We start from the raw sequence: 23827 nt of genomic DNA, 5'->3' as shown, positions 1-23827 counted from the left end.
CCCTATCAGTGCCCCTCAAAGCTCCTGTCAGCATAGGGCGATACAACTAATACCCCTACTTATAGGGTTAGGAATGGCCACTGCTACAGGAACCAGAATAGCAGGTTTATCTCCTTCATTATCCTACTACCACACACATTCGAAGGATTTCTCAGACAGTTTACAAGAAATTACAAAATCTATCCTTACTCTACAATCCCAAATAGACTCTTTGGCAGCAGTGACTCTCCAAAATCGCTGAGGCCTAGACCTCCTCACTGCTGAGAAAGGAGGACTTCGCACCTTCTTAGGGAAAGAATGTTGCTTTTACACTAACCAATCAGGGATAGTACGAGACTCCGCCCGGTGTTTACAGGAAGAGGCTTCTGAAATCAGACAAAGCCTTTCAAACTCTTATAGCAACCTCCAGAGTTGGGCGACATGGCTTCTCCCCTTTCTAGGTCCTGTGACAGCCATCTTGCTATTACTCGCCTTTGGGCCTTGTATTTTTAACCTCCTTGTCAAATTTGTTTCCTCCAGGATTGATGCCATCAAGCTACAGATGGTCTTACAAATGGAACCCCAAACAAGCTCAACCAACAATTTCTACCAAGGACCCCTGGACCAACCCACTGACCCTTTGACTGGCCTAGAGAGTTTCCCTCTGGAGGATACTACCACTGCAGGGCCCCTTTGCCCCTATCCAGCAGGAAGTAGCTAGAGCGGTCATCGCCCAATTTCCAACAGCAGTGGGGGTGTCCCGTTTAGAGGGGAGATTGAGAGATGAAGCCAGCTGGACTTCTGGGTCGGGTGGGGACTTGGAGAACTTTTCTGTCTTACAAGATGATGGTAAAATGTGCCAATTAGCACTCTGTAGCTAGGATTGTAAAACGCACCAATCAGCACTCTGTAGCTAGCTACAGGTTTGTAAAATGACCCAATCAGCACTCTGTAAAATGGACCAAACAGCAGGACATAGGCAGTCACAAGGAAATAAAAACTGGCCACCCCAGCCAGCAGCAGCAACGTGCTCAGGTCCCCTTCCACGCTGTGGAAGCTTTGTTCTTTTGCTCTTCACAATACATCTTGCTGCTGCTCACTCGCTCACTCTTTGTGTCCATGCCACCTTTAAGAGCTGTAACATTCACTGCGAAGGTTCCCAGCATCATTCTGGAAGTCAGTGAGACCAAGAACCCACCAGAAGGAACCAACTCCGGACACAGTAGGATTTGATGAATCCTAAAATGTCTTCCAACTCCTAAGATCTATGATCTTCCACATCAAACAGGCACTTCACAATTTCCCTGTTCTTTGCCAAAGAAAACTGTCCGTTTGCTCCAGTCTCTCTCTCATTCTGTCTCTCTCTCTCTTCCCCCAGCCTTCCTCCCTCTCTTGTGCTGTTCTCTGGTCCAGGGTGCTATTCTTTTTTTTTTTTTTTTTTTTTTTTTTTTTTTTTTTTTTTGAGACGGAGTCTTGCTCTGTCACCCAGCCTGGAGTGCAGTGGCGCGATCTCGGCTCACTGCAAGCTCCGCCTCCCGGGTTCACGCCTTTCTCCTGCCTCAATCTCCCGAGTAGCTGGGATTACAGGCGCCTGCCACCAAGCCCGGCTAACTTTTTGTATTTTTAGTAGAGATGGGGTTTCACCGTGTTAGCCAGGATGGTCTCGATCTCCTGACCTTGTGATCTGTCCACCTTGGCCTCCCAAAGTGCTGGGATTACAGGTTTGAGCCACCGCGTCCGACCTCCAGGTTGCTATTCTACTAGGAAATCTTAATCTGCAACATCTCTTGGCTTTACCCCTTTCATTCACTGTTTCCTGTTTTCCGTGTACCCTCTTGATTTCTTTCCAGCTCTTCTCTTTCTCAGACTCACACAGTCCTTCCATTCACTGCCCTCCTTGCCTTCTTCCCTTCTTCGTGTACATCTCCTTTCTCCCTCTCTTTCTTTGCTCCCCCTACTTCATTTTCCGTTCCCGCATCCCCCGATGGTCTCCCCCTCCTTCCCGCTCTCTGTCTTACCCTAGTTTGGAAATGCAGCAGACCTCTAAACCTGCTAGCATTGGATGCAAGAGGCTGTCATTCTACGGTAGGAGGAGCTTCTATTGGTCGGGCTGGAGGCGGGTACCGAGCTGAGTATAAAAGGTGGGACCGGAGGCGGCGAGCTGATCGGCTCTGACAGGACGGGTCGGAGGGGGTCGCCTGGCCGGAGCTGGGCGCCGAGAATCCCGGGTGCCAGCACTAGAGCAGTGGCTCTCCGCACTAACTCTCCGCCCCTGGTCAGCTGTAACCCCTGCCGCAGAGCCCGGCAACTCTCAGCTGTCGCCCGCGGAGCCCCGAGGGCCCCTCGCCTCACCTGTGCGTGCTGCGCCTCGCGCGCCCTGTCCGGCTGCGGAGATGAGCGAGGTGAGCGGCGCGGCCCCCGGCGCTCTCGGCAGGGCTGCGGCGGGGAGGGTGCTGCGGCTCGGGATCCCAGGGAGGCGAGGGAGAGCGAGGCAGACCGGAGCCGCGAAGAACCCTCCGGGGGCGCCCCACTGCCCTCCTAGGAAAGCTCCCACCTCGGGGCGCTGGGAAACGATTGGAAGACGGGGTGCTTTCAGTCTCCCTACTGTGGACGGCGCTTTTGGGGGTAACTGGAATCGGCTGTAGAGTCGGGAAGCGGGGATGCTGAGCTCTCAGGTGGTAGGTCATCCCCTCGGGATACTGCCCCCTGCATCTGTCTTACTGCCCGAGGTTATTCTGGCTCCCCTTACCCCCCTTACTTCGCTTCTGTCCTCTCCTAGGGATGTAAGGCACTCACATTCCTTCTGTAGCATCTAGCAAGAACTCCATCCCTGGCCCCCAGGGAGGGCCACTATGCCCCTTTTAGAAAGGTTCCTGCCCTCCACTCATTCAGTCAGGAACGTTGGAGGGACGCTTTCCGGTATTTAGAAGCCCCTGCCAGCTGCTGGGGAGATTTCCCCTTCAAGAATAGACCTCCCTCTGCAGTGCTTGTTACAAACTAGGTCTTCCGGCAGGCTCTGTGGTGTTCATCGTGGCCAGACCCAGTCCATTAACTGATTTACTGTTTTCAAAGAACACTGTTCATGGGGTGGGGGAGTGGGGGGTCAAAGCAGAGACTTTGGAAAGACATCTCCTATTGTCTATTTGTAGGCACAGTCTCATCTCCAGAAACAAGGATCAGCCTTCTCAAGTGAAGTCAGTCTGGTTAGTGGCATCACAAGCTTGCCCTCTGCAACCTCTTTCCTAGTACCCACATCGTTGTGTTAAATCCAACTCCTCTGCTATATGTCAGATATGTATGTGGGTCTGCTACTTACCTGTGATGTAGCCTTAGGCAAAGTACAAAACCTTTGTTTCATTTTTTATCTGTAAAATGGGGATAATACTGGTTGTTGTAATAATTAAATGAGATAATATATGCCAAATACTTCAAATAGGACCTGGCACTCAATCTATATTAGCTATTATCTTTCCGTTTCTTTTTTTTTTTCCTCTCCCATTACAGTATTGCAGAAATTTAACAGAAGAATTCCCAAAGACATTAGATTACTGAAGGAATAGGACCCTGGAGCCTGGGTTCCAGTTTAGATACTAAAAATGAAGATCTCTACTGACTCCTACCAAAAGTTGTCACCCAGGGAGCTAATTAGTGCCAACTGCTGTGTTGTCTTGGTTGCCATGTTCACTAATTTTATCCTGGAAAATTCGGCTAGTCTGGGGGCTGCAGATGAACCAAAGTGGTTTCCAGTCCCTCAGCTGGTTGTGACTCTGTTGACGGCAATCTTTCAGAAAGAAAAGAAAAAAACGCATCAACCTCCTCTTTCAGCTCTAATGTGGGAAGAGAGGTTTTCTTTGCCCTCTTTTCACTGAGGTCTAGGGTTCATACTACTCCTCCCACCCCGAGCATTTCTAAATCTGAAAGTTGTAATCCAAGCCATCCCCTGGGAGTTTGTGATCTGAAGGCTATGCCAACGTGAGGATTTGCGGTTAGCCTGTGTTTTCTGGGGGAAGTGCACAGCCCCTTTGTAGGACACACTACAGGGGCTGGCATTTAGGGTGGTATTTGGTGGAATGAGAAGCCTGTTTTGTAGCAAAGGAAACAATTTGGTGTTTGAGGAGAAAGCCAAGTCTGCTCCCTCCTGACTCAGCAGCTGAATTTGGTTAGCCTTCATCAGGGGCTCAGTAGAATGATGAGAGAAGGATCCATGGATGGAGACTATCAGTGTACCCAAGTCTGCCCAGCCTCCTAGGCTATCAGAGCAAACTGGTTTTAACTAGCAATTTAGTCATAGAAGCTGTCTGCTAATACGGAGCCGAGCCTGGTCTTAGGGATGAATACTTATAAAATCCAGAAGCAGCTGTCTCTGAATCAGGTCACAAAGGGGTCTCTGCTTCTCTAGGGGCTGAGATCCAGCCTGTTTTCTTCCTCTTGTAAAAGCTATGGTAAAAGGTGGAAGTGTTGCCCAGAGCTCTAGGGAGACTCCAAACTGCTTCATTTCTCTCAGGCCAGCCCCATGGGGCTCCTCTTTCAGGCGGAAGAGCCCCGCCCGGGAAAGCCCTGTGTACCTTGAATCTTACGTAAGTTTCACCTCCCCCAACTGCTTATTTTCTTGCTTCAGAGAAAGTGCATGAAATGAGACAATTTGGGATGTCTTTAAGAGACTCCTATTTCAACTGAAGAACAAAACCAAGGAGGAGTCTCCAGACCTAGAACAACCAACAGTGCAGGGGTTCTGGTGGGGCTGCTGGGGAGGATCTCTGGCTCTGCCTTGCCTTTGTGGCTCTTTGCTGTCACTCATTACTGCAGTAGAGCATTTCTCTGTGAGTGTGTGTGCGCATTCGTGCACGAAGGAGCTGCAGGGACTCATCTCCAATTTGTCTGCATTCACAGCTGCAGGCAGGACTTGATTGCTGTGGATCACACTCTATCTCCTGTGGTTTAATAACTTTTCCCTAGTTTCAGTGACGGATAGGAATGAGAGATGTGTTCAGTCCCTGAGGGCTCTTTCCTATAATCCTTTTTCATACAGTGTAGCTGCCTGCTTAAAGCAGAATTGCAGGTTCTTTTGTAATCCTGTTGCATTTCTCATCTGCGAGGAGCCTAGCTGGGGGAATCCCTTGGTCCAGCAGTCGTTCTGCTGAAATGGGAGTCATGGACCACTGGTGACAGTCTTTATGGTGTCTGTCCTGTGTTTTGGCTGGCAGGGGCTGGGGCAAGGGACAGATCAACTAGAAATCTCATTTAGGGGAGAGCTTAGACCTGGTGCTCCTTCATTATCCTGTTTGCTCTCTTCTTACCTAATGAGAATGGGATATCACACTTTGGAGATCCGTACACTCTTTCCTGTGCACATCTGTCTGCATCTGCCACCTTCCCAACAAGGGAAGTTCAGTCACAGTGATACTATTCTGTTATGTCTCCTGTGAACCAGTTGTTAGGGAACCTGGTGTGGACTTGGAGGAGATCCAAGTTTATCTCTCTCATTGGTATGTTACTTTTATTATGGTTATATTGGATATACAAAATAGAAAGTCTAGTCACTTACTGCTATTGAAATGCCTTCTACCGGCCAGGCGCGGTGGCTCACGCCTGTAATGCCAACACTTTGGGAGGCCGAGGCAGGTGGATCATGAGGTCAGGAGATCGAGACCATCCTGGCTAACATGGTGAAACCCCGTCTCTACTAAAAATACAAAAAATTAGCCAGGCGTGGTGGCAGGCGCCTGTAGTCCCAGCTACTCGGAGAGGCTGAGGCAGGAGAACAGCGTGAACCCGGGAGGCGGAGCTTGCAGTGAGCCGAGATCGTGCCACTGCACTCCAGCCTGGGCGACAGAGCGAGACTCCATCTCAAAAAAAAAAAAAAGAAAGAAATGCCTTCTACCTCTGGAAACATCTGCCTTGGAGTGAGGAAAATGAGAACTTGCTCATCCCTTTCTTAGTCTCCCATTTATGTTGCTGGTTTTAGCTGCTTAGGCAGGAGCCTCTGGCTGGTAAAAGTGGATGACTGTCATCCTGTGACCTGGAAATATGGATGATTCTTTCTCTCAACTACAGCTGCGATTTGTTAGCTCTGAGAATGTCGTCTTTATAGGGTCAGGCAGCCATAAGTAATATGGCTGAAGTCCAAATGCACAAACTTGATGCATCTTTCACGTCTGCCTATGGAGGGTCTTAACTGATGAAAGTGGTGGAGATAGAGTTGCAGGCAGAGAGGATGAAGAAAGATGAATAATTGTCTCTTCAAGGTGGTGGTTCTATGAATGCCTCCCGCTATTTTCTTTTTACTTTTCTATGTTTCTAAATTGTCTTTCATGAGTCTATTTTATCATGGAGAAAAATAAACTTAGTTCTGCAAAAAAATTCTTCAAAATAGAAAGATATATCTTTCACCAAGAAAACCTCAAATAAAATATCAAAACATTTTAGTGATGCGATTTTAGATTTGTTAAGGAACGCTAAAGATCATCTGGTCCAATATTCTCATTTTACAGGTGAGAAAACTGGGGCCCAAAACTTGTCTAAGTTTACACTGTACTAGAACCAAGACTAGGGCACAGTACTTCTGACTTCGCATTCCAAAAGAACATTCCACAGGAATCCTTTAACATTTTACTTCAGTAAATACAGGATTTTTTTTTTTTTTTTGAGTTGGAGTCTTGCACTGTTGCCAGGGCTGGCTGGAGTGCAATGGTGCGATCTCCGCTCACTGCAACCTCCACCTCTGGGGTTCATGTAATTCTCCTGCCTCAGCCTCCCAGATAGCTGGGATTACAGGCACTCGCCACCACGCCCGGCTAATTTTTTGTATTTTTAGTAGAGATGGAGTTTCACTATGTTGGCCAGACTGGTCTCGAACTCCTGACCTCAAGTGATCTGCCCACCTTGGACTCCCAAAGTGCTGGGATTACAGGGGTGAGCCACTGTGCCTGGCCACAGAATTATTTGGTTAGCATGCAAACTTTTAATGAATATATTTCAAGTACTTTTTTTTTTTTTTTGAGACAGTACCTCTGTCACCCAGGCTGGAGTACAGTGGCACGATCATGGCTCACTGCAGCCGCAAGCTCCTGGACTTAAGCAATCTTCCCACCTCAGCATCCCTTGTAGCTGGGACCACAGGTACACGTCACCATGCCTGGTTAATTTTTTTTGTATTTTTTATAGAGACGGGTTTCACCACGATGCCCATGCTGGTCTCGAACTTCTGAGCTCAAGCAGTTCACCCATCTCAGCCTCCCAAACAGCTGGGATTACAGACATGAGCTACTATGCTTGGCCTCAATACTTTTTCCTTTTTTTTTTTTTTGAGATGGAGTCTCACTCTGTCGCCCAGGCTGGAGTGCAGTGGCGCCATTTTGGCTCACTGCAATCTCCACCTCCTGGCTTCAAGCGATTCTCCTGCCTCAGCCTCCCGAGTAGCTGAGATTACAGCGTATACCACCAGGCCTGGGTAATTTTTGTATTTTTTTTTAGTAGAGACGAGGTTTCACTCTGTTGATCAGGCTGGTCTCAAACTCCTGGCCTCAAGTGATCCACCTGTCTTGGCCTCCCAAAGTGCTGGGATTACAGGCATGAGCCACCATGCCTAGCCTCAAGTACTTTCTATAAGAAATACAGGCTGGGCGCGGTGGCTCACGCCTGTAATCCCAGCACTTTGGGAGGCCAAGGTAGGTGGATAACGAGGTCAGGAGTTCGAGACCAGCCTGGCCAACATGGTGAAACCCCGTCTCTATTAAAACTACAAAAATTAGCCAGGTGTGGTGGCAGCCACCTGTAATCCCAGCTACTCGGGAGGCTGAGCTAGGAGAATTGCTTGAACCTGGGAGGCAGAAGTTGCAGTGAACCGAGATAGCACCACTGCACTCCAGCCTGTGATAGAGCAAGGCTCCATCTAAAAAAAAAGAAAAAGAAATACATATATATTTTTTTGAGATGGAGTCTCGCTCTGTCGCCCAGGCTGGATTGCAGTGGCGCAATCTCCGCTCACTGCAAGCTCCGCCTCCCAGGTTCATGCCATTCTCCTGCCTCAGCCTCCCAAGTAGCTGGGACTACAGGCGCCCGCCACCACGCCTGGCTAATTTTTTGTATTTTTAGTAGAGACGGGGTTTCACTGTGTTAGCCAGGATGGTCTCGATCTCCTGACCTCGTGATCCGCCCACCTCTGCCTCCCAAAGTGCTGGGATTACAGGCGTGAGCCACCGTGCCCGGCCAGAAAAAGAAATAGAAGCAATGTGGCTGAGTGTGGTGGTTCACGCCTGTAATCCCAGCACTTTGGGAGGCTGAGGCAGGAGGACTGTTTGAGCTCAGGAGTTTGAGACCAGCCTGGGCAACATGACAAAACCCTATCTCTACTACAAAATTAAAAAATTAGCTGGGCATGGTGGCACATGCCTGTGATCCCAGTTACGTGGGAGGCTGAAGTGGGAGGATCTCTTGAGCCTGGGAGGTCGAGGCTGGAGTGAGCCGTGATGGCACCACTACACTCCAGCCTGGGCGATAGAGTGAGACCCTGTCTCTCACAAACACGAAAAAGAAATATAAGCAGTGTGATCTAATAATGCTGAGCAAGAGGATAGAGACAAGAGACCAACATTAGATAATATTTTATCAACAGGGTACCTTCTGGTAGAATACTAGTCAGGGCAGGTACTATCCATCTTTACGCAGGATGCCTAGTCACCTTAAAAATGGGTGCAGAAAATGGGGTGGAGTAGGTAAGGTGATAGGAGTGAAGGAAGTAGGAAGCCTGGAGGCCCTCTTTTCATGAGTTCTTAATTTTGGTGTTCATCACTGATTCCCATAATTGCAGGAAAGCAGGTGTCTAAGTAAAATTGGTGCACCTGATGAACAAACAGCCTCTGGATATTTGGTCCTCTTTTGTTTGGCCATTTGACTTCCCAGTCAGGAGTTCAAAGGCTTTGGGAAGAGAATAGTAAGGCCAGATGTGATGGCTCATACCTATTATCCCAGCACTTTGGAAGGCTGAGGTGGGAGGATTGCTTCAGCCCAGGAGTTTGAGACTAGCCTGGGCAACATAGCAAGACCCTGTCTTTACAAAAAATAAAAAATTAGCCAGATATGGTGGTGTGCATCTGTAGTCCCAGCTATTTGGGAGGCTGAGGTGGGAGGATTGCTTGAGTCCAGGAGGTCAAGGCTGCGGTGAGCCGTGATTGTGCCACTGCACTCCAGCTTAGGCAACAGAACACGACCCTGTCTCAGGGGAAAAAAAAAAAAAAAGCAAGAAGATGGGGAAAGAAGAATGAGAAGAATGCATTAGGCTGGCAAGGTAAGTGATGAAATCTTACTGGGATTCAAGCATCCTGAGTGCATGATTTTCTAAATCCATACTCTGACCTGCTGCTCAAAATGGCTTGACTTGCGTTGGAATTATTTTAGTTATAAAAGTAAGCGAAATCAGAGCAGATCCAAAACCACTTTTTTTTTTTTTTTTTTTTTTGAGACAGTTTCACTCTTGTTGCCCAGGCTGGAGTGCAGTGGCATGATCTCGGCTCACTGCAACCTCACCTCCTGGGTTCAAGCGATTCTCCTGCCTCAGCCTCCCAAGTAGGTGGGATTACAGGCACCCAACATCATGCCCGGCTAATTTTTTTGTATTTTTAGTAGAGACTGGGTTTCATCATGTTGGCCAGGCTGGTCTCAAACTCCCGACCTCAGGTGATCCACCTGCCCCGGCCTCCCAAAGTGCTGGGATTACGGGTGTAAGCCACCACGCTGACCTCAAAACCACTTTTCTAAGAGATCTGCATCCCTGAAAGGTGCCCATAAAGAGGTACCTAGAAATCTAGACCTTGTCACAGTCTCCTCACTGAAGCTTGATTTCTGTTTCCTTCCAGGCTTATTCCCGAAGGCATGCCCAGTACCCCACCAAGGGAAAAGGGGTGCATTTATCGTTCTGTTGTCCTTGGTGCTGCCTCCCTCCCACACAAAGCCCTCCAGCTGAGTGTTTGCTTTGTAGGCTGCAGAGGGGATTAATACGTTTATTTTGGGATATTAACACCATGGGTGGGATGCACATTGAAGATTATGGTAATAAATGATGCTTTGGCACTACTCTCTCTCCCCCATTCCCTAAACCTCAGTGTGGGGTGAAGGCACAGCTCTAAGCTGTGTGCAGAGCACCACAAATAACCACTCATTAAACTGTGGCAGCCCATGCTGGGGGGAACAGGCTGGGGCTGTTGACTCACTGCATACCATGAGCTGGCATGGCCAAGGAATTCTGCCTCTGACTCCAGTTGGGGGTACTTCTATTCCAGGAAACAGGGATGGGGTGGCTAAGAGGGGAGAATCAGACAAGGGGGCTTGGGAGCTAGGGCTGTTTAGGTTCTATTTTTGTCTTAGGATGCATCTGAGATATAAGGCATTGGGGAAAATAGTATATATATTAAGAGAGGGATGTGTGTATGTAGAATCTGCAGTAAGGATTCCTAGTTCTTTTTCTGTTATTATCTTGAGGGTGACCTTGAGCAAGTCTTTCTGAAGCTGTTTAAGGACTGCAGCTGGTTGCTGCACTGAAAGAATTGAAACGGTTCCAACAGTGCTCCAAAAACAGCAGTCTAGGGTCTTCCAGGGGCACTAGAGGATCCCAGAGGCCTCTATAAGGTTTTTTAGCAGTTACCTTCATTTAACATTGGAGGAGAATATGTCAGAAGGGATAAAAGGGTCCCAGGGGTGGAGTGGGAGGGTGCAAAGCCTCTTTGTCGCCACTTGGAAGCAGATCCACTAACTCCTGTCCCCCTTCACTTCCTGCACCTCTAGAACAAGCAGGGAGCTTAGGAAGCCTAGGATTTATGTCAATACAAAGGCAAGGAAAGGGATTTTTAAAGGCTAGTATTTAGGATTTTTAGGATTCAGTCCCTTTTTAGGTTTTTCTGCCTTGGACTGTAGGACAGGATTCTGACTTCCTGTGTGTATTCATCTAAACTAAGTATTCTGGCAGTAAGTACCAAAATGTGTTTATAATGTGTTTTTATTTACACAGCACCCAAGCTATGTCATGCAAATACAGGTATAAGTAGTCTAGGTATGATGAGGTGATCCTTGTTCCTGTCTGTTGCTGCTGTTAACAGCCTGTGATCTCTCTTTAAAGAGCCCAGTGGGCTGAGGAATATGGGGAAATCTGGATAGTTTATCCTTTCCAAGGTTCTAACTCACTGCTTGGAGCAGAAGGGGTGACACTATCTTCCCTTTTCTGGTGACAATGGTTGCTGTGGCAACGCTATTAAAGATGAAAGCCACAAAGGAAGGAGGAAACACAGCCCAAGAAGGGAGCAGGGAAGATTGGGCCTAGAGTTTTAGGGTATCTGTTCCCCAGTAGTGGCAGCAGGAAAACAGCACCAAAGTCGCTACCGTTTTGAATGTCTAGGTGCTTGCTACCACAATACTATGTTTTGTTTTTGGTTTTGGTTTTTTAGACAGAGTCTGGCTGTCTTGCCTAGGCTGGAGTGGAGTGCAGTGGTGTGATGTTGGCTCACCGTGACCTCTGCCTCCCAGGTTTAAGCAATTTTCCCACCTCAGCCTCCTGAGTAGCTGGGATTACAGGTGCCCGCCACCATGCCCGGCTAATTTTTGTATTTTTAGTAGAGGCAAGGTTTCACCATGTTGGCCAGGCTGGTCTCAAACTCCTGACCTCAGGTGATCCGCCTGCCTTGGCCTCCCAAAGTGCTGGGATGACAAGTGTGAGCCACTGTGCCTGATCTTTTTTTATTTTTTCTTTTTTGAGACAAGCTCTCACTCTGTCACCCAGGCTAGAGTGCAGTGGCATGATCATAGCTCACTGCAGCCTTGATCTCTGGGTTGTAGTGATCAATCCTTGTACCTCAGCCTCCCGAGTAGCTGGGACTACAGGTGCACACCACCACGCTTGGACTAACTTTTTTTTTTTTTTTTTTTTTTAGTAGAGACAAAGTCTATGTTGCCCCGGCTGGTCTCAAATTCTTGGCCTCAAGTGATCTGTCTGCCTTGGCTTCCCAAAATGCTGGGATTACAGGCGTGAGCTACTGTGCCCTGCCTAATTGTACATATTCATGGGGGTACATAGTGAGTGATATTTTGATACATATATAGTGATCAGATCGGGGTGATCCCTTTTTTTTTTAAAGCAAATTCTTCTAGATCCTGATTTCTTTTTTTCTTTTTTAAAGCATTTCCCTAAACTTTTAACATTGTTATTCCTGGGCTGGGCACAGTGGCTCACACCTGTAATCCCAGCACTTTGGGAAGCCGAGGCGGGTAGATCACGAGGTCAGGAGTTCGAGACAAGCCTGGCCAACATGGTGAAACCCTGTCTCTACTAAAAATACAAAAATTAGCCAGGCGTGGTAGTGGGCACCTGTAATCCCAGCTACTTGGGAGGCTGAGGCAGGAGAATTGCTTGAACCCTGGAGGCGGAGGTTGCAGTGAGCCGAGATCACACCACTGCACTCCAGCCTGGGCAACAAAAGCGAAACTCTGTCTCAAAAAAAAAAAAAAAAATTGGTATTCCTCAATATTGACAATTCCTATTGTCCTAGACCTGCTTCTTTTCTCTCTAATGGTAGTTGGAAAAAAAATTCAGGTTGAGGTAGGCTTTTATTTATTTTTATTTAAGGATAAATATATTTATTTATCCTAAGTCATATATTTATTTACTTCTTAAGGAGGGAGGGAAGCTTTATATATGAGAGAGTAAAGGGAACTGATTGTCAAGATTCCTGAGGAAGAGAAGGGTGATGGGATCTAGAGCTCAGATGGAAGGACAAGACATCATCTGACAAATGCTCTGGGAGGAGGCAGATAGGCAAGTGTGTGGTGCTTCTCTTTCCTGGAAGTGGGAGGAAATGAAAATGGTAGGTATTCCTGGGGAAAGTATTAGGGAAAGGGAGAATGTTACTGTGTCATGTTCCTCTCTGTAATCTCAAAGCCTAAAGAAAATAAGACCCTTAAGCCAACAAGACTCTTCTTTCCGTCTTCCCCATGGGAAGGGAGAATCTGCAACTTTGAGCTGCAGAGGAAACAAAAAAGTTCTCATGGGGAATTGGCAGCATCACCAAGATGATGGAATGGAACATTGGTACACATCAGGCTCAGAGGCAAGGAGAAAAGAAATATAGGAAGGTAGGTAAGGAAAGCAACTAAAACCCACCAGGGAAAATAAATTAAGGAAAAGAAAGAGTTGATGGGCCTCACAGTTGCTAATTAGTGTTTGGTATCTATTGAGAAGTGAGAAACATTTAGTCCTGGCTGGGGAGGGTGTGGGTGGCTCACACCTGTAATCCCAGCACTTTAGGAGGCTGAGGCTGGAGTATTGCTTGAGTGAGAACCTGTTTCAAAACAAACAAAACCCCCCAAATCCCATTCAGTCCTGTGTGGGCAGCGAGGCTGAATGAACCAAGCTCTAAGCTCACTAGAAACTTGGAATAACAGGCTTGAATGACAGTGAGGGAGGCATTTGAAGTGGAAGCCAGTAGAATGATCCTACACATGGAATTCTCAGACTCTGAAGGGCTGGGTTCTGGCTCTGTGAGTCAAGAATGTAAACTATGGCTGTCCTCCAGGAGTCAGCCTTGTGTGTCAGGAGGCCCACTGAGCAAACATTAAGATGAAAACCAGAATCAGGGTGATTAGATCAATTGGCAGAGCAGAAATCTGAGTGATAGGCATGGTCTGGGATCAGGTTGTCAACTATTAATAACATGTAAAATTGCCCCATAATGGCAGGACTGGACCCTGTTCCCCAAGTTCCCTTTGGAGTATATGTGAAGATAGCATTGTATACGCATGCACATACATACTCATACATGCCCATACTTTTGATTGGAGATTGAGAGACAGTGTAGGATAATGATCAAGAGCATGGATTCTAGAGCCAGACTGCCTGGGTTCAAATCCTAGCTTTGTGGTTTGTTTGTTCTATGGCTTTGGGCAAGATAACCTCTCGACTTCAGTTTCCTCCTCTGTGAAATAGAAATAATAATTATACCTATTTTCTAGGGCTGTTATAATCATTCAATGTGTTAGTGTTTATAAAGTACTTAGAAAAGTAGCTGGCATATAGTGTATTATATATGATTGTTCATAAAGTAAAGCGAGGGAACATTCTAAAATCCTTGATTTCTTCCAGTTCCCCCAGTTGGGTCCTATAAGGAGAAGGAAGGATTTGCTAAACCATTTCATTGTTGTTATTTCTGGTCAGAAAAGCTCAGTATCGAAAGGAGTAGAAGGCTAGGCACTCCAGCCTGGGTGACAAGAGCAAAACTCCGTCTCAAAAAAAAATAACAAAAAAAGAGTAGAAGAGCACCTGAGAGGTTTGTGATCCATACCTGGCTAGAATGAGGAGCTGAGAAATGCTGACCTGTTACAGCTCTTGCAGTTTGGCCTCACTCCTCTTCAGGTATGAGTTTTTGTGAGAAACACTAGAATATGTGGTCTCTGGTCCCAGAGTGTACCTCCATGCCTCCTTTGTTTATGTGAAGTATGGTTAGTCTGATGGCTTGCAGATGCATATACCAGAGGACCTTAATTCATCTAAAATTGCTGCTTTTCTGAAAGATAAACAGGAGGGTTGAGGCAGAGACCAGGGACTAATAAAGGACTGAGCACCACACAGAGGGTGGGAGCAGACAACTTGTGATCTAACTGCCCCCACCCCTAACCTCAGCAAATTACAAACAACTAAATCCAGAAGTGTCTAGAGTGGCTATTTTGAGAACTGGCTAGAGAGAAAGAGGGAAGAGGGGCAAGAGGTAAAACTCCTGTACCCCTTTCAGCAGAAGGTAAAAGGGAGATTTCAAGGGGCATTGTGAATAATAGGAGTTTTCTTCTCCTTACAGCATCCTTTTCTGGTTTCCCAAGTGGAGACCCCCACTTTTAGATTATTATCTCTCATAAATTTAACCTAAATGGAGCCAGAAACCCCGGGGGTGGGGGGACCAGATGGCAGCTGAGCCACTGCTCTATTCCAGGGCCAGTGATCTCCAGAGAGACTTGGGAGGGAAGCAGCTGGCAGGGCAGAGGGAAAGTGGCAGCCTGGTGGTTTAGTCCTGACACACATTCCTGCTTATTCTCAAGGTCCGCTGATATGAGAAGGAATGTAGAGGAAACAGCCACCTGAGGGAAGATATTTAGAATGAGAGTCCAGATTTTCCTTCAAAGAGGAGGCATTGGGGTGAGAGAAAAGATCTGATGGATTAAGGGAATAGGTTTAGAGTCAGACAGAGGGATAATGGCTAAATCATGGATCAGAGTCTGAGATTTATTGGCAAAAGAGAGCATAGGATTTGAAGTCAGAGATCATGAGACTATAGAACTTGCCTCTTAACCTATGATCCTCTTGTCTGGACAGTTGCTGTTATCCTATTAACTGCATACTCCATCTAGGTCATACTTTTTTTTTTTTTTTTTTTTTTGAGACAGAGTCTTGCTCTGTCACCCAGGCTGGAGTGCAGTGGTGCGATCTCAGCTCATTGCAACCTCCACCTCCCTGGTTCAAGTAGTTCTCCTGCCCCAGCCTCCCCAGTAGCTAGGATTACATTTGCCTGCCACCACACCCAGCTAATTTTGTGTTTTTAGTAGAGATGGGGTTTCACCATGTTGGCCAGGCTGGTCTCGAACTCCTGACCTCAAAGGATCTGCCCACTTCAGCCTCCCAAAGTGCTGGGATTACAGGTGTGAGCCACTGTGCCTGGCCAGGTCATATTTTTACAGTGTGGAAAAACCTCTTGTGATGACAGTATTCCTGTGGAAGGTGTCACCTCAGTAACTATTGGGACATTTTATCGATTATGTGCAAAATTAAGAAAAGAAAAACATTTGACCACAGGGGGATTATGGAGAGAGAAAGAGTAACAACTGGGTCAGTCTCCTAAGTCTCAGGAACAGTCCTTCCTCTCATGGAGTCTTTCTTTTGGTCAAAGGGGAACAAGCAGGAATTCCATAGGGTTTCAGGAACACCTTCATGTATGTTCTTCCAGATTTTAAAATGAAAATATATATGGGCCTAGCGCGGTGGCTTGTGCCTGTAATCCCAGCTCTTTGGGAGGCTGAGACAGGAGGATTACTTGAGTCCAGGAGTTTGAAACCAGCCTGGGAAGCATAGCAAGACCCAGTCTCTACAAAAAATACAAAAATTACCCAGGTATAGTGGTGTGCCTGTAGTCCCAGCTACCTGCAAGGCTGAGGTGGGAGGATCGCTGGAGCCTGGGAGATCAAGGCTGCAGTGAGACATGATTGTGCCGCTGCACTCCAGCCTGGGTGACAAAGCAAGACTTATCTCTTAAAAAAAATAAAAAGGAAAATGTGTGTGTGTATGTGTGTGTGTGTGTATATATATGTGTGTATATATATATATAAAATATACATATAAATATAAACACATATTTATCTTACACAAAATTTGGACCATATAAAGTTATAACTGAGTTTGAAAAACTTGCCCATGTCAAATACAATATTGCATTAGCATTTTTAATAATTTTTGTTCTAAATTATTATTTTCTTTCCCCGTAATGTTATATTGGAACCATTTACCAGAATTTAAAGAATAGTTCAAGCCAGGTGCAGTGGCATTGCACCTATTATCTCAGCTATTTAGGAGGCTGAGGAGGAAGAATTGCTTGAGCCCACCAGTTTGAGACCAACCTGGGCAGCATAGTGAGACCCCATCTCGAACAAACAAATAATTAGAGTTAATAAATGATTTCAGCAAAGTTGTTGGATACAAGCTCAATATATAAAAATCAGTGGTGTCTCTAAACACTATCAATGAAAACTCCAAAAAAGGAAATTAAAGCAATTCCTTAAGGAAAGAAAAAATAGTTCAGTACATATCCACATGTCTTCCACTTAGATTCAGTAATTGTTAACATATTAGCATATTTGTATCAGCATATGACAATATTTGGTCTTATGGAGACAGTACAGCCTGTTGGCTAGGAGTATGGAGTCAGTCTACCTGGGTTCCAAAGCCAGGTTCACTGTTTTCTATTGCGTGATTTGACTTGGGCAAGTTCCTCAACATCTTTCTAAGCCTGTTTTCCTCAACTATAAAATAGGGTGCCATCTTCTTAGAGATTTCAGAAGATTAAATGGGATAATGTTTGATACATAATAAGCAATAAGTATTATTTGGGTCCTTATCTCCTCTAAAATCACTTAGCCTGGAAGATAGGAAGAGTATCTTGATTGGTTTCACCTTAAATTCACGGCCATTAACCCCCAACGTGCCCTTTGTGCTATCTGGTAATCCTGCTACATCTTTAGGGTCCAGTTGTATTGCCTAGGCTGGTCTTAGACCCCTGGGCTTAGGTGATCCTCCTGCCTCATCCTATATCTCACCAGCTCACTCACTCTCTTACTTTCTTAGGTAATCCTTTCAGTCATTCTCCTCTTTCCTCAAACATTTAATACTTCCGTGCCTTCTTCACTCTCAGCTGACAACTGTCTTTCGTGTTTCATTGAGACAATGGAAACAATCAGAAGAAAACTTTTATACATTTCTACATCTGCCACCTTTCCTGCATCTATTCCTTCATTCCTATATTGTAGATAAACTGTCTGTATTCTTATCGAAGGGCAACCCCTCCGCTTATGCACCCAATCTATTTCCTTGTGCCTATTCAAGACATCACTCTGGTAATTATCCCCTCTCCTGTATCATCAGTTTTTTTCTTCCTTACTAAATCATTTCCATCAGCATTTAAAATCCCCCATCTTACCAAGCCCTCCCATAACCCCACATTCATCTCCAGCTAATGTCCAATTCTTCTGCCACCCTTTAAAGAAAGGCTCTTTAATAGAGCTCTCTGTACTGAAAAATATGCAGGCAGATCCACCTTATTTTACCATGAAACTTGTCTCAAGTCCTAATGTTTTGTATTATCTCCATCACTACCACCCTAGTCCAGGCCCCATCATCTTGCTTGTACCACTGCAAGACCCTCTTGTTTTCCCTGGTTTCTTGTACCTCTATTTTCTTTCTTTCTTTCCTTCTTTCCTTCCTTCTTTTCCTTTCGAGATGGGGTCTCGCTATGTTGCCTGCGCTGGTCATGAACTCCTGGGCTCAAGTGATCCTCCCATCTCAGCTTCCCAAAGTGCTGGGATTATAGGCATGAGCCACCACACCCAGCCAGTAGTCTTTTTTCTACCCATCTGTGAGAACAATCCTTTAAAAACATGACAGACCATGTTTTCCTCTGCCCCAAAACCTATAATGCCTTTTCATCAGCTCAGAAAAAAATCTAAATTCTTTGTCTTGTTCCAAAGACACATATTCTGGCTATCTACCTAACCTCATTTCTTATATTCTATCCCTTACATGGCTCCAGCCATGATGGTCTTTCTTTCTCTTTCCTCTTCCCCTTCCCATTCCCTCACTCTTGTTGCTCAGGCTGGAGTGCAGTGGCGCAATCTCAGCTCACTGCAACCTCCGCCTTCCTCCCATCTCAGCCTCCTGAGTAGCTGGGACCACAAGTGCACACCACCATGCTTGATTAATTTTTGTAGTTTTTGTAGAGATTGGGTTTCACCATGTTGCCCAGGCTGGTCTCGAACTCCTGGAGTCAAGCAGTCCGCCCACCTTGGCCTCCCAAAGTGCTGAGATTACAGGCATGAGCCACTGCATCTGGCCCATGATGATTTTTTTACTCTTCCTTGAACATACAGGCACAAACCTGCTTCAGGGACTTTCTACTTGATATTTCATCTGCCCAGAGGATCTTTTCCCACACATTCACATAGCTTGTTCTTATATCGTCATTAAAGCCTCTACTCAAATGTCAGTCTTCAGAGAGACTTTCCTAGACTACTCTGCTTTATTTTCTTTCATGGCATTTGTCACTAACCGATGTATTTGTTGAATAAGTGCAGGGACTTTCTTTTGCTCACTGCTGTATGTCCAACACCCAGAACAATACTTGCCATGAGATTAGGCACTGACATATTTGTTGAATAAATCTTTTGCTTCTTTTATACCTCTTTAGTGTATAGAACAGTGCTGAACACAAGTAAGTGCTTGATAAGTATTTACTGAAGTGAGATGGAAACAGCATAATCTACAGAACATAAATTGGATTCTATCAGTTTCTTAAAGCAGAACCCTTACGTCTGCCAGTCATTCAACAAAGGTTTGCATCTGTAAAATGGGGGTAATACTAAATACTCCACTAAGCTGTTCCAAGAATTAGATGAGAAAACATTTATGAAAGCACCCAGTTTTTGTATTTTGTTAAATATAAAGTACTTAAAATTGTGAAGTGAATAAACAGACTCCAAAGGTACCAAGTGCAGGAGTGACTCTGTCTCCAGATGAACCATACCTTGAGACTGATGAAAGTCCAGATGAAGTAGCCTTATTAATATAATTTTGAGGAAGGGGAATTACTATTTTTTTTTAAAGAGCTAGGGTCTTGCTATGTCTTGCCAGGCTGGTCTTGAACTCCTGGGCTCAAGGGATCCTCCCAACTAGCTGAGACTACAGGTTTATGCCACTGTATCTGACCTTACTATTACGTTTAACTCTCCATCTGAGCAGGGAACCTGGAAAAAAGCATAGACATCAGCTGATTAGTCTCACTTCAAATTCATGGCCTCCTGCCTTATGAGGGGCCTTAATGTCTCCAGCAATCCTATCACTGTTCCTTAGTCCATTTACTCTCCTACTCGCCTAGGTGAGTATTTCTCCCTTCCTTTCTTTAATACCTCTTCCCTCCTCCTCTTGGATGATGACCTTGTTACACATTTTTCTTCAAAAAATAGAAGCAGTTAGAGAGACCCTCCAAATGTTCCCCCTGCTTACACCTGGGCCTATAAGCTCTGCCTTTCCTCCAGTTCCTGTGGGTATCCTAATCTAGCTCTTATTCAAGGCCAGCCCTCTACTGATGCACTAGATCTCACCCCCTCTCTCCTATTCCAGTAATTATCCTCTTTCTCTCCTACAGTTGTTCCTTGTCTACTGGATCATTTCCATAAGAACGCAAGCATTCTGTAATTTATGTCATCTTAAATAAAATCTTCTTGTGACCTCATATCTGCCAAAAGTTATACCCCCGTTCCCATTTTTGGAATTCCTTCTATATTTGCTGCTGCAATTCCTCTCTTCCTTTTCCCTCTTGAGCCCATTACAATCATTCCCTCCCCTTGCTCCCCTCCTTCGTGGACACTTCTCTTATCAGTGTCACCAGTGATCTCCCCATAGCAAAACTCAATGGTCAATCCAGTTCTCATCTTACTTGGCTTACCTGCAGAATTAGACATAGTCATTCTCTACTCCTTGAAATATTTTCTTCACATGGCTTCCACATTACTGTAATCTCTTGGCTTTTCTCCTACCTGGCTTCTTCTCCATCCTGTTGATTTTTCTTAATTTCTACAATTCTAATCACTGGGATACCTCAGGATTTTATCCTCTTCTCTATCTGAACCCACTTTCTTGGCGATCCCATTCAGTCTCATGGCTTTAAATGCTATCCATATATCAATAGCTCCCTCACTGACATCTGTAGCCCAGGCCCTTCTCTTTAACTCATCTTGAATATTCAACTGTTTATAAAAGCATCTTCTCTTGGATAATTAATAGCCATCTCAAATTTGTTAAAAAATAAGCTCCTTATCCTCCCCCTGAAATGTCTTCTCCCTGTTTTCTACATCTCAGGAAATGGCAGCTCTATTTTTTTCAGATCATCAGGCCAAAATTTGGAATCATCCTTGACCCCTCTCTTTCTCACAATGCCATTTTTCGAATCAACAAATCATATTGGTCATAGCTGGAAAATATACCTAGAATCCAACCATTTACCATCTTCATCGCCACCATGCTGATTCAAGCTACCATTGTCTCTTGCTTGGTTTTCTGCAATAACCTCTTAACAGATTTTTCTAGATCCTTTCTCATTTCCCTTTTATGCAAATCAGAGGTCTCCAGCAACTTCTCATCTCACTTGTAGTAACAGTCAAACTCCTTAAAAAGACTTCTAAAGCCCTACATAATCTGCTTCCACCCCCAGTTAACTCTGTTCTCATCTCCATTAATCTTTCCTCTTTCCTCTCTCCACTCCAACTACACTGGTCTGCTATTCCTCAAACAGGCTAGTCACACTTCCAACCCAGAGCCCTTGAAAACTCCTGCCAGATATCTATGGGCCTTACTTCCTCATCTCCTTCAGCTATTTGGTCAAATGCTGCTTTTCAGAGAGGCTTTTCCTGACTATGTAAAACTGTATTCCTCCATTTCCACCCCAGTACTTACTATTTCCTTTCCCTGCCTTTTCTCCATAGCACTTATCATCATAGTAGTCATTTTATGTGCTTTATTTGTCTCTATATACACTGGAATGTAAGCTCCATGAAGGCAGAATTTCTTTGTCTGTTTTGTCCTCTACACTTTCTAGCATCAGTAAATCTTTGCTGAATGAATTTTGATAACTTTTCCTCTGGTCTCTGATCTCAAGACTTGCTTCTTCAAAAGACTAAGGGAATGCACCTGGTAGTAGGAGGGTTTGAGAGTATATAAGAGGTCTAAGGTGATGACGCCTTCAAATCACTTTCATGAATATCTAATATTCTGATATTCTAATATTTTTTCCAGCTTAATACCAAAACATCCCCAGCAACCAACCAGGCAGCTGGCCCAGAGGAAAAAGGTGAGTGGGTTGGGCTAGGCAGTTTGTAGAGCAGGTGACTGTAGAGACATGAAGACAAGTAGGGTGAGTCTGGAATTTCCTAAAGTCAGACATGAAAGGAATAAGAATGTGGATAAGTGAAACAAAGGACTAGTTTGGAACTATAGTACTATATCTATAGGCTTCCTTCTATTTTTCCTAGGAAGTAAACGATCAGTATTTACTCCTTGATTTTAGAAACTAGGTCTGGAGTGTTGGGGGAGAGAGGTATAAGATAAGAAGAAACTCATCAAAAGTCCCAGCATTATCTCCATCAGAAATTGAGAGAAAGCTGAGGAAAGTGAGTGTGCATTGGAACTTGAACTGTAGGATTTATTAATAAGTGATGAAAGAAGACATTTGTTGTTTGGTCCAAGAGTAGCAGAGCTCCCCTAAGTAACTATAGCTAATTCCCAGTCTAAGTACCTTGACTCAGACTTCTAGGGGAATTATCAGGCATTCATAATCCTAGCAAAAATTGGGGGACCCCACAGAGTCTGGCACAAGGTGGACATTACCCACTGTACTGGGGACCTGGAGAAAGGGTCTGGAGCAGGTCAGATTAATTCATTAATGAGTCTCCCAACTATCTGCAGGAAAAGCTGGCAATGTCAAGAAGGCGGAGGAGGAGGAGGAGATTGACATTGATCTGACAGCACCAGAAACAGAGAAGGCTGCCCTTGCTATTCAGGGCAAGTTCCGGCGATTTCAGAAAAGGAAAAAGGATCCCAGCTCCTGAATAGCCAGCCTTGCCCTTCACCTTCACCTTCACCGTGGTCCCTTCTCTCCTTTTCTCCACACCCATGTATCTTTATCCCTTGTCCCTCTAGCCTTTCCTTGAGGCAAGTTCAACCCTTATATGCTCTTGTATCTGGCCCCCTCAAGCCATCACAGAAGTAGAGGCACAAGAGAGGTGGAGAAGATGAAGACTTCAATCAGCAGTCACTTGTCTAAGGGTGGAACAATTTCTTCTTGGAATAAGGTTCTTTGATCAGTAGCTATGCCTGCCCTGTAGGGTTGAACAAGAGGCTTCGAGGCTGAAAGATCTCCCCAAAGAACAATGTGGGAAGGAGGGGAAGGCCTTCAGAGTAGGGTGCCTGAGGGTGGGACATATGCACTGTTCTGCTAGTTACAGCATTCACACTTTAGGTAACATTTTTTTTCCCCTTCAGATCCTTCTGCACCAACTCCAACTTCCCCTCCAAGGATCTAAGCCACAGTGGGGACTGGAGCCTCCCTTTCCCCCTAGGCAGACCTAAATCAAGCAGCTTACCACAATAGTGCATGCTGAGTAGATTAGTTCCAAGGAAGGGAAACTGGAATGGCGGTGTCAAGGAAAAGCCTCCCTCATCATCTAGTCTAGGACCATAACGGGCAGAAGCAGAAGAGGTTCCAGGGCCATAAGCAGGGGAATGAGAAGTAGGGCACATATAGGGAGGAAAGAAAAGTGAAGAATGGGGAAATCTCTGAAATTTTTTACTGCTGGGAAAAGTGTACTACATGAAGGATGCTTGGTGCTTTGCTAACCTGCTCACCTCTAACCCCCCCCCAAGTCTAGCCATCCCCAGAGGCCACACAAACCAAGTGACTCCTGTAGTTCCCATTTGCCCCACTATGGAGTCAGGGCAAAAGTGGAATAGCCACTCCATGTGATTTTAGCATGTTTAATAATTTTAACAATAAACCACCCCACAAATGGGGTCATTTAACCTCTACTAATGTTTTTTCTTGGGAGGAATGTGATTATGAGCCTGAGCTGGCCTCAGGGAGTGGGGTGGAGAAGCAACTGCGTTGATTGCGTGGTGGCACAAGAAACTAACACTACCTGAGCAATTTTCAGACTGAAGCCAACCCTCCCTTCCCCCACCCCTACTGACCTTGTGCTCACCTTGATTTGCCACTCACATTGTCTCTGTGCTGCTGTCGCCGCCCCCAGGGTGCACCTGCAAGAGTGCTCATTTTTCCTTTCTCCTCCTAGCTGAGAGCGTGCTGGGTACACATCCCTCTGAAAACAAACCTGGTCTTCCTTGCTCGGGATTCCCAGATGAACTATCCTAGATTTCCTTCTTGCTTTGTCTTCATCCCACATTCTCCCCTCCCCTCCCACTTGTTTATCAGATGCAAGGAAAGGAAAAGACTGGTCACTAGAGAGCACCACTGTTAGTTACACTAAAATTTTAATCCACTAATGACAT

General features: G+C 45.5%; 1 protein-coding gene across 1 annotated transcript; it reads left to right on the top strand.

Moving 5' to 3' along the window:
• The first annotated feature begins 2121 nt into the window (after positions 1–2121).
• Positions 2122–23347, top strand: PCP4L1 (Purkinje cell protein 4 like 1). The gene is made up of 3 exons (XM_003258758.4): positions 2122–2381; positions 21560–21614; positions 22229–23347. Exons 1-3 carry the CDS (start codon positions 2373–2375, stop codon positions 22369–22371), a joined length of 207 nt encoding a protein of 68 aa, XP_003258806.1. The 5' UTR covers positions 2122–2372; the 3' UTR covers positions 22372–23347.
• Positions 23348–23827: the final 480 nt, after the last annotated feature.

The sequence above is a fragment of the Nomascus leucogenys genome, chromosome 12 (genome assembly GCF_006542625.1).
Source record: "Nomascus leucogenys isolate Asia chromosome 12, Asia_NLE_v1, whole genome shotgun sequence".
Taxonomy (NCBI): Eukaryota; Metazoa; Chordata; class Mammalia; order Primates; family Hylobatidae; genus Nomascus; species Nomascus leucogenys.
Note: the sequence above shows the minus strand (reverse complement) of the source record. Positions and strands in the feature narration are given on the sequence as shown.

Bases quoted from the DNA above. Each gene is read 5' to 3' on its own strand.
- PCP4L1 (XM_003258758.4), top strand. The intron at 21,615-22,228 runs GTGAGTGGGTTG...AACTATCTGCAG, and splicing joins AGCTGGCCCAGAGGAAAAAG to GAAAAGCTGGCAATGTCAAG.